This window comes from Artemia sp. Qi Xiang Cuo, chromosome 5 (assembly GCF_049724085.1).
Source record: "Artemia sp. Qi Xiang Cuo chromosome 5, ASM4972408v1, whole genome shotgun sequence".
Lineage (NCBI taxonomy): Eukaryota > Metazoa > Arthropoda > Branchiopoda > Anostraca > Artemiidae > Artemia > Artemia sp. Qi Xiang Cuo.
In genome coordinates, this window is record NC_142798.1 from 24,085,582 (window position 1) to 24,097,242 (window position 11,661).

The 11,661-nt window shown below is 35.6% G+C and overlaps 1 protein-coding gene across 1 annotated transcript in view; it reads right to left on the bottom strand.

Annotated features, from left to right (window-relative positions):
* Positions 1 to 6,248, bottom strand: part of LOC148951962 (uncharacterized) — a 46,708-nt gene extending 40,460 nt beyond the window's left edge. Inside the window, exon 1 of the mRNA XM_089089109.1 lies at positions 6,099 to 6,248. Coding sequence (XP_088945235.1) covers positions 6,099 to 6,248 — 150 coding nt within the window. The remainder of the gene's footprint in view (positions 1 to 6,098) is intronic.
* Between the last annotated feature and the right edge of the window lie 5,413 nt (positions 6,249 to 11,661).

Consider the following 11,661-nt stretch of genomic DNA (forward strand, 5'->3'; position numbering starts at 1 on the left):
ATTTGCTACTTCTGTGTTATAACCACTCTTTTATATACTGCTAATTTGGTTAATGGTAATGAAAGAAAATGAAATAGGATTATTATAGAATATTTTAGAAACAAATTTAAGTTTTACTCATCAAAAGTTACGCGCTTGAGAAAATTTGACTTATTTTTGAAAATACGGAAAAAAAAAATTATATACATTTACAAATTCTGACTGCACTTGTACATCTGAAGTCCCTTGCAAAGCATGAATAGGAATGTCATCTCAATCTTGACCAGATGAGACTGAAGCGCTATATGAAAGCATCTATTCCCTCTTAAATTTTCTACCAGGTTGCATAGAGGTTTGCGCAGAGCTGGCATTTGGCTTGATTGAATTTAGTCGTTGGATTACTCCTGTCTCAGCGTTGTCGTGGGCTTCATTCAATTTTGCACGTTTTTGCTGCGATGATTGATCAACGGTATTCTAAAATAAAAATAATTTTCAGTTTTCAAACTATTTAGCTTACGGGAGGGTACTGCCGCTTCAATATCATTATCAAACCCCCAAAAATTGAAAAAATTACGCAATTTAATTAGCTAGCTCAATTCTTACTTATTCAGAATATTAACAGAGGGCATTGGGTCTTCAATTCCATAGTATCAAACACGAAAAGTTGACATTTATATTTTTTTATGCAAAGCTTTTAAAACTTATATACCTAAATTACGAATATCACAGTACTAAACCCCCAAAAGTTGAAAAAATGACACAAGCAGTTAACCTGGACTAAATAAATCATTGTAAGCGAAGAACTTTTTTCTCCTTCCATATCAACAATTAAAGTGCCCAGTTAGTAACAATTAAAGTGCCAGTTCAAGCATAGTTCGTAAGTTAATTCATAACTCAATTTTGAAAAAGCCACTTAATGACGAGACAAAAATAAATTTCTTTTTTTATTATAGCGAAACTGATCCATCCTGTTTTGAATATTTAGCGAAATGCTTTTTAAAAGAGCTAACAACACAATGAAAAAAAAGCGTAAGTAAGGAAGGAAATTCTTCCCTAACTTAATGACGAGACAAAAAAAGAATAGATTTCTTTTTATTATAGCGAAACTGACTGACCTTGTTTTGAATATTTAGCAAAATACTTTTTAAAAGAGCTAACAACACGGTGAAAAAAAAAGTGTAAGAAAGGAAGTAAATTCTTCCCTAACTTAATGACGAGACAAAAAAATTTATATATTTTTATTATAGCGAAACTGACTGACACTGTTTTGAATATTTAGCGGAATACTTTTTAAAAGAGCTAACAACACGGTGAAAAAAAAGCGTAATAAATGAAGGTAAAGGATATTCTTCCCTAACTTAATGACGAGACAAAAAAAATAGATTTATTTTTTTTATAGCGAAACTGACTGATCCTGTTTTTAATTTTTAGCGAAATGCTTTTTAAAATAGCTAACAACACGGTGAAAAAAAAAGAGTAAGAAAGGAAGGTAAATGAAATTCTTCCCTAACATAATTACGAGACAAAAAAATAGATATCTCTTTTTTACAGTGAAACTGACTGATCCTGTTTTTAATATTTAGATGAATGCTTTTTACAAGAGCAAACAACACAGTGAAAAAAAAGCTTAAGAAAGAAAGGTAAATGAAATTATTCACTAACTTAATGGCGAGACAAAAAATAGATTTATTTTTATTATATTGAAACTGACTGATCCTATTTTGAATATTTAGCGAAATGCTTTTTAAAAGAGCTAACATCACGGCGAAAAAAAGCGTAAGAAAGGAAGGTAAAGGAAATTCTTCCCTAACTTAATGACGAGAGAAAAAAATAGATTTCTTTTTTTTTATTATAATAATGAGAAAATTTTTCACTCACCAGAAGTCGCTTAGAACATTCCATATCTATGTAAATAATTGCAAAAATATTGATACTAGTAGATTGAATGAACTATTCAAACTGTAGAAAATTCTAATCTGAAACTTGAATATATACAAAAATAATTGAATATATTGGCAGCTAAACAAGACACGCTTGTTTTCTGATACGGGTTTACCACTGGTTTTCTGACACGGAAGACATATATACAATATATATATCATAAAGTAGAAATCTAGTCTACGTAAATTATGTCAGAAAACTTGTCCTTCATAACATATTATGCAAGGTCCTAACTAGCACAAGATGGAACATAAAGTAGTAGAAGTATAAGGCCATGTGAGAGGATACTCACTCTCTTTGAAAAGGTGAAGAGCTTCTATAGAATAACGTTGAAATTCCTATATGTCTCCGCAAATAACATTGTGATTGCTATATGTCTACGCAAAGTATAACCTAGATTACTACTTATACCCCCTGGGCATAACTTAAAACCCTTGCCCTGAGGGTTGTGGATGAGTGTCCTCCTCAAAAATATATTTTCTATCTGGAAATCAACTACGCTGAACAAAATGGCTATCTCAAAATTTTGATTGGATGTGTTTGGCGGAATAATGGGCGTGGGGGGGGGGGGGCTAGTTGCCCTCCAATCACTTTCGACTATTAAAAAGGGGACTAGCCCTTTAATTTCCATGCGAATGAGCCTGTTTTGAAGTTTCTACGACAACGCCTTCTATAAAAACCTTATATGCCCCCCAGGGCTAAACTTAAAACCCTTGCCCTGAAGGTTCTGGGGCAGTGTCCTCCTCAAAAATATATTTTCTATTTGGAAATCAACTACGCTGAACAAAATGGCTATCTCAAAATTTTGATTGGCTGTGTTTGGGGAAATGATGGGCCTGGGGGGAGGCTATTTGCACTCCCTTCATTTTCGACTATTAAAAAAGGCACAAGGCCTCTAATTTCCAATCGAATAAGCCTGTTTTGAAGTTTCTACGACAACACCTTCTATAAAAACCTTATATGCCCCCAGGGCATAACTTAAAACCCTTGTCCTGAGGGTTGTGGGGGATTGTCCTCCTCAAAAACATATTTTCTATTTGGAAATCAACTACGCTGAACAAAATGGCTATTTCAAAATTTTGATTGGATGTGTTTGGGGGAATGATGGGTGTGGGGGGGGCTAGTTGCCCTCCAATCATTTTTGACTATTAAAATGGGCACTAGAACTCTCGATTTCCAATCGAATGAGCCTCCTTTGAAGTTTCTACGACGACCCCTTCCATATGAAGTGCCTCTGGGAAAAAAATCTAATAATAATAATAAAACATTGGAGCCGCATGGCCTTTACTATAGGCAACGCTACAGCGTTGCCTCTGATATGTGTGCATCCTATAGGCCAGTGATGCCTGTCCTTCAATTGGGAGGACCAAAAGCCCGGTAGAGCGGATAAAAGCTGGGTAAAATTTCTTCAATAATTGTAGTAGAACGGTAATATTAAGTCGTTTACAAATAATTAAATTAATTAAATTGCGGGCCTTTTGGATCGCAAAAACCTAAAACCCATGACCGCAGAAGGTGCTCAAATCAATTACCTGTTTCAGTTTCAAACCGAAATTGCGCTAAGATTTATTTTCCTATGTGAAAAGGTAAAAAATGCCTAAACAAAAAGAGTAAAAAATTACCTTGATAATGAACTCTAAACAACTCTTAAAAAAAAAAAAATTCCCACGGAAGATTCGAATCCGATACCCACAATTTAACCAGTATAGACAAAGATTCGCCTCTCTTTTTCTCATTTTTCTGTTTTTGTGTCAACAGTAGCGATCATACACCTCACTCGAACTGCTATTTTAAGTAGAAAGCAGAAAAAGCTTCCATTAAAATAACCTTAGGGTGTAGTATTTTCAGCTGAAAGCAATAAGAAAATATTAAAAAAGTAGAGTGTCCTAGATTTTTCAGTAATGAGACAAAGTCTCACTGGCACGGGTCTCACGAGCCATAGAAAAAAACGCCACACTGATTAAACCGAACTTATTTACTCACTTACTTCCTTAAGTCCCATCCATCCTTATGGGATGCTTTGGGGCCACTTTTCTTTAAATTCGATGGACCAGTGCTCGATATGCTGTTCTGTCAGGTGCAGTTCTGGATAGTTGAATGATACGCTGCCGATAAAAGTTGTCAGTCCACCTCTTACGAGGTCTTCTCCATGGTCGATGTCCTTGAACAGTCTCTTTGAACGAGATCTTGGGTAATCGAAAGAAGAGGAGGGGGTCGACATTTGAGTGGGACAAGATTGCAGCCAATCAGAAAGCTACAATACTAACTATACAAAACCACACCCTCTTTCTAAACCAATCAGAGAGCTATAAACGCTAACCGGAGTGACGCAACTAATATAAGGAAGACACAATGTCACCCCGTGAACATTCCTTGATATCATATAATCAGTACTGCCCAGGCTGGATGATTTGTAATAGATACAGACATGAATTACGCTGAACTTATAGAGCTTCGATTGTGTAAGAATTCATGACAGAAAAATCAATAGGCTTCATAGGAATTTAGAATGTATCTGTGCACAGTTGCCAGAACAAAGGAACGTCAGAGGTTAATTGACATTTTAGGGGATTATTTGGGGTGAAACAGTTTGAGACATGTGACTTGACATAGCTTTACTTCTCGGCTATGATTGCTTTTATAGACAAGTACAGAATGCGGGATTAGTTAGTTGGTTATAGATTTGAACCATCGAAGACTGCAACCACTAATGACCCTAGCCACCAAGAACCCCAACCTCCATTGCCCACTCTCCCCAAATTTCTCGGGGTCCCCTTCATCCAAGTTTTTTGGTCCATTCCCCCATTTTTTTATATTTTTCGAAGTTTATTTTTTTTAACATAACTCTTTCATTTAAACTTTTTTTACATGTCTTAGAATGAACAAGTACACAATATGGGATTAGTGGAATGGTTATGGATTTTTTTTAAACCCACATCCTCTCCTCTCAGTGACGACAAATTTTAAATTCAAAATACATCTAAGTTTAACTTTAGACGTCACCTACTCTTTTTATTAAATAGTAGCCGAACTGGACACACTTCAAGTCACCATATACTACCGAAAACCATCCAATAAAAACAAATTGGCAATCCCGTGGAAAAGGGCGTCCTCCCCGAACAGGAAGCCATTCATACGGTGGCTATTTCTTACCATACCTCTAAAATATTCCGGATGGTGGCCCTACGTGTCTCCTATAAAAACAAATAATAATAATAAAAAAATTCAAAATAAACTAATTAATATAAAAATAATAAAACAAATAAATCATTTTATCTATCAGTATAACTTTCTTTTACAAAAAAATACACGAACATATTTACAAATGACAAAGACCTCAAAGAAAGATATAATGATACCACATTTCAATTTTATCTTTTCATTTTTCTCTTTTAACTATACTTCGGCTACTATTTAACTCCACAAACAAAACAAAAGCAAAATTACAAAACTGGCAACGCTGTTCTACCAATTGCTACTTACACTGAGACACACACTAACAGCCTGTCTCCTCAAACATAACCTACATCTTTCTAATAAACTCTTCAACCAACAACTCCATCCACTTAATATCCACTCGTTCTTCCCACCTTTCAGTTTCACTTAAACGCGTTATCATTCTCGTACAATCATAACCGAACCTTCTTAACTCAATCCCTTTTATCTTCTTCCTTCTTTCCCATACATATTCACATAGTTTCATCACAATCAACACCACAGCTCGCTCTCTCCTCTGATTTCCAGGAATTTTTACATTCAGTTTAATCAACCTTTTCTTATCTTACTCCGTATTCCAAATTACTCCACGATCTCTTCAGGTATTAAAACACTTATCTACAATTGCTTCATTATACCTAAAACTTCAAAATTTGTGCTTCGGGCCATTTATCACTATTTCGTCGCAAAGATCGCACTTTGGACGTTCATCTTGGGTAAAGCGGCTTATCCGATCTTGAAGCGGCAGTATCTCACGAATAAACAGAAACATAAATTCCTTTACAAACTGACTATACGGTGGATAGATAGATAGATACATTGTATTTCATACAAATATAAACAACACAAATAATTAAATAAAACCGACAAGGAGCTAAACTTGAAAGGAACGCTAACAATTGCATTTTCTCAAACGATAGCTTAAAATTCACAAATAGTTGTTTTGTTTTCACGTGAAAAACCACTTCTTCTTCTTCCGTTTTCTTTAAATATCCATCCACTATCTTTTTCCTTTTGGCATTTTTCACCTCATCACTCAGCAAGCCTTGTTTTTTCATTTCTCGAATACACCATATTACTTCATGGAGTTTCTCTGGCACATCCCTGATCATTTTTTGTTTTGCTAGTTCACCCTTCTAAGTATTTATCACTGGTAAGGCCCATCCTCTTATTATTTCACCTTAATCCATTTACTACAGATCATCTCACAGACGTTTCTAATTCTCAGAGATTTACACATCTTTCGGAAATTTATAACACCAAGACCCCCCTCTTCTCGGAGCACATACAACATTTTCATACTTCGGTTTTCAAGCGTTCCCCTCCAAACGGAACGCAAAATACTCCTTTCTACCTTTTTAGCATACTTTTCTTCAAGATTAAAAGCCGTTGCCAGATAAAATAGCAGTGGGAGAGCATACGTGTTTACATACACTGCTGAGATGGTTATGGATTTGAACCATCAAGGACCGCAACCACCAATTACCCTAGACACCAAGACCAAGACTTTAATAGGAAAATATTTTTTTCGTTTTAAGCTTGATTTTCATATTCAGTCTAAGCATTACTTGCTTTAAGATCTATTTATTCATTTATATTATTACTTGTTGTATGTTTTTTGCTCTGATTGTTTATTCAATTTCTCTTCGTTTTGAGTTTCATTTATTCTTTAGTAGTAATTTCTGGCCGTTTTGAGTTTGAATTTTAACAGGTATTTGTATCTCTAGAGCTTAAGTTTAAAATGGCCTTTACTTTTCTTTGAAAAACTTATATTTCGGAAAGTTTTTTTTAATTAATTCATAACAAGCACAGAGGGAATATTAACAAATTGGCTTGCTACAATATGGTCTAAGTTGGACGTGCTTCCAGAGTTATGAATGTATGTGTATTTTTCGCTTTTGGCTCTGACGCATAGATCATCACTCATGATGCCGAGTAAAATACTTCTGCGACTTGACACCGCGTGGTCGTTGAATCAGGGTTGCCAACTGGACATATTTTATGCCCAGAGAACATATTTCTATGTGACTGGACATAATAGGTCAAAAAATGGCGACATTTTAGACATGTTGGACATAAAGTGGACACGATCTCCAAATTTATGCCGTAAAAACATGTAACTTTCATAAAAAAAATGTCACTCATCACCAAATTATTGCTGAGACTTATATCTACTTATTTTTTAAGCTCTGTATTGTATTTTCCGGGGTTGCTTGGTCTTCCCTGAAGCAAACTTTCTGATAATGCCTTCAAATTCTTTCACCTATAAATGGTATTATTGCCCTGATTTTTACTCGGCACGGTCAAGAATAAGGACAAGCTGTCGCCTTTTTCATATAAACTTACTTCCGGCTTCCGAACGTCGCACAAAAATCTCAATGAAAAGTTAACAAAATGAAACCTTTCGATTGTTGATGGTCTGAAATCAAAACTAAAGCCAAGTTGTGAAACACCCGGGGTAAATTCCTTCAGTTTGAAAATTTTCATCACGGGAAAGGAGCTGAGAGAAACTTAAGTAAATAAAAATTTAATGTTAGGTGATATAGCTAGGTGATCAGGTAAATTTTTTGCAAATCATATTATTGACTTACGAATAAAGTAAACATACCACTCGATGCTTTTTTTATGCTCTTTCCAAATATAATAATCATTTTTGTCAGAAATGAATTTTACCCCCACCCCTATATATACCAATTCAGGGCATATATTCGCACATTAGGAGGGTGGGGTTAAAGTTTAAACTTACCTCCCATTTGCATCAGAAATAAAATTTGCCCCCCCCCCCTAATGTGCAAATATATACCCTGAATTGGTATATATAGGGGTGGGGGTAAAATTCATATCCGACAAAATGATTATTCTATTTGGAAAGAGTATAAAAATAGGCATCGAGTGGCATGTTTACTTTATTCGTATGCAATAATATGAACTGCGAAAAGTTTACCGACGGGTCTCCATGTCTGGTTTCTCTAAAAATTATGATTCGGTGACTTTGGGGAAAAAAATGAGCGGGGGAGAGGGCTTAGTTGCCCTCCATTCTTTTTGGTCACTGGAAAAGGGCACTAGAACTTTTAATTTTCGTTCTGAATGAGCAAATCCATCATTTTTCTGGTCTGCCCTAAGAAAATGTAAGGATGCCAAGGATAAAGAAAAATACAAGGATCTTTGTGATTTTATGCTAACGTTATGTGGCCTGCCACACTCTTCAGCAGCTGCTGCAAGATGCGCAAGAAATACTCCGATTGGCAAATAGCTAGCAAAGGAAGAAATAAGGCTGACTCATGCTGAACATAATTTTCGAGATGAATTCTCGCTAGAAGACTAATCTTAAGCTCCCACAAATTATTTTTTGTGTTTTCTTGTTTTTATGAGTTTTGTGCTTGTATTAAATGGTTTTTTTCGTTTTCAATATATTTGATGTTGACTAGCCGCTTTGAAAGATATTTCCAAAGCGTATTTTGGTCAATATCCCAATTGATAAGAAAAATAACCTCTAGGTTCTGAGATTTCAAGATGGACATATTTTGGACATATTTAAGACGAAATATGGACATATTTTGGCTAAAAATGACATAATTTTGGATACTCAAGGGACATATTTATGGGCCGAAAAGTTGGCAACCCTGCGTCGAATTCCAGGTTGCAGTTGAAGTCACCGACTACAGTACAATGAAGCTTTCCTTGACGAGCTTTTTCCAGGCATTTAGAAAGTTTAGACACAGTAATTGCTATGTTTCAACTAAAGTTTAGCTAGGTCTTAAGATGTACGGTCCCCTTGCATGTTTTTGATATGATTATTTTCGCGGTCTTACAGTTTTAATGTTTCAAGATATAACTACACTTCTGCTTCGGCTATCGCTCAATATGAGATTTACCTTTACCAATCTACTCAATTCTGTTTTAAAATTTGCTTTATATTTTATTTTAAATTGAAAATATTTTGAAAAGCCATGAAAATAAACTAAAATATAAAGTATATTGCCCTATATAAAATATAGGACAATAGTGCGAGTCTCTGATCCAGATAGTGAACTGCAAGGGGCTTCAGGGGGGAACCTCCAAAATAAAAATTGATGGTCCAATGACGTCTCTATTATTTTTTATATATTTTTATATTAATTGCTTGTTTTCCAAGTCTTTACGTACTGTGTGTTTACCCAGCCCCTTGAACTGAAAATTTAATTTGCTTTTAAATATGTATACTTTTTTCTTTTATAGGAGACTCCCAACTAAGTTCTTGGTGGAGAGAACACATGGGAAGCGTGGAGTCTCACGGAGTCTGAAGAGGTCTTCCTTTGTATAAATTCAGCTGAGGAGGTGGATGAAGTGCATGAGTTATATTAAACTGAAGATGGACTGTTATCTTCAGCAGGGAGGGAGTGTATTGAGGATGATGAGCGTTTGTTCAAGGATCCTCCCTCTCTGAGGAACATAAGAATACTCGAGGATGACAATGTTCAAATAATCAAGCCTGATATTACATATTTAAACACCTTTATAAATATTGATTTGACAATAGAATAAAAATATTTAGATGAACGATTATATTTTAATAGCTTAGATTTCTCAAGAAATATGAATGTATAATCCTTAACTTGAAATGTCTGAAAAAATATTTTAGGAACGATGATGTGATGTCAGAGGGTTGCAAGAGAGTAGTAATAGTGTAGCACAGTGTCGGGAATCGTTAGAAAATAATAGCAATAGAAAATATATCCATTGAGGGTGTTCAAACATTAGAATCCAAAAAATATACTGTTTAATTTAGATTCATTAGCTAATTTTCGGAGCGAAAAGGTTGGAGATGTCTTAAGGGGATGATGAGGGGTGGTGCCACGTGGATGGCGGAGGGAGAATGTGCGTAATTTCACGGTGGTGTGGGAGTGTTTTGAAGGTTCTCATGACTGGCTAGGGTTTCGATAAACTTGAATCAATGGGTTGAATGTATAATTTTTAAAGAGAAATGTCTGAAAAATATATTAGGAATGAAGATGTGATGTCAGAGGGGTGTCGCAGAGTACTAATAGTGTGGTGCAGTGCCGACTGTATTTAAAAATAGCATTGTCAAACCTCGGTCTAATGCCCTGACTACATGTATTTTTCTTGGGATCAACGTCTCCCTGATTGATTACGCAGATGACGTATTTAATCTAAGTCCTTTTCTGCGTGGCTTGGAAGAAAATTTTCTGCAATTCGAGTGCGCATATCATTTAAATAGCTAATGAAATAAAACAAAATAGAATGAATATATAATAGTTTAGAAACAAATTTGGACTATATATTTGCATATTAGGGGTGGGGGGGGGGGGTGGGGGTGGGAGCATAGCATAGATTGAATATGTAATCTAACCTAGGTACCTTTTTCCCCCCTAAACCTAAAAAAAAATCGTTTAAATATTGTAACTCATTGAGAAACCATGGCTTTGCAATCATTTATCTATAGCGGTCTCTTGCAAATAGCCCGTTTGACTGGTTTCGTGACTGGCTTCCTTGATACAGTCTATAGCGGTGGGCCCGCATAATGCACCGGTACCGAAACATTTGTTTGCCCAATAAAAGTTATACAAAGTAGATATACAATTACTTAATTATTATAGCTTAGAACCTTTTTCGGAGGGATAAGCAAAGAGGAGGGAAATTTTTTTATCCTTTGCCTCGCTTCAGTCCTTCTGATTGAAATAGCAAATTTCGAAGTTGATTCAACGTTTTGAAACAGTTTAAAACCATAAAATGAAAAATGGCGTCACTTGATGGCAAGGAAGGGAAAGTGCCCCCTAGATTCTGAAACAAACCCTATTTTAAATATTTCATTCAAAAATATCTTTTGTTTTTGGTATTTTCATTGGAAAAATTGAAAAACTGCCCCCCCCTTTAATTGAAATATTTTACTATCTTTTTAATTTTCGTGAACTGGTACCACTGATAATGGCGTCTTTAATCTAAGTCGTTTTCTGCGTGGCTTGGAAGAAAATTTTCTGCAATTCGAGTGCGCATGTCACTTAAATAGGCCTTCAGTTTAACGCTGAAAAGTCTACTGTGTTGTTGTTTAATTCAAAAGAAAGTGATCGCGTGCCAGTTCGATTAGGTAATGCCGAAGTTGAGCTAGTTAATTTTATTGTGTATGTAGGTTTCCCGTTCGGGCGTTCAATTACTGAAACCCTTCGACTTCTTATGGCTCACTTCCACAAACGTGCGTCGTACACCTACAGCCGTATTATTGCAAATAAGCGGAAATGTGATCGCAAAATTCTATCACGACTTTATAATGCTATGGTGCTCCCTCATTTGTTGTACTTGAGCCTGTGCTGGTGAATTTTTACTCTGAGTGATAGGCGTAATCTTCGAGCTACATATTATAGGTTTGCAAAGTTTTTGCTGCGGGTGCCCCCGTGCACGACCAATTAGTATTTGTCTAGGAGGTTTAATATAATTGACCCAGAGGATGCTATAGGAGCGCAAATCTGGCGTTTTAATTTGTGTATTTGCGGCCACCCGTGGGCTGAATTGCTACGACAGTAATGGACG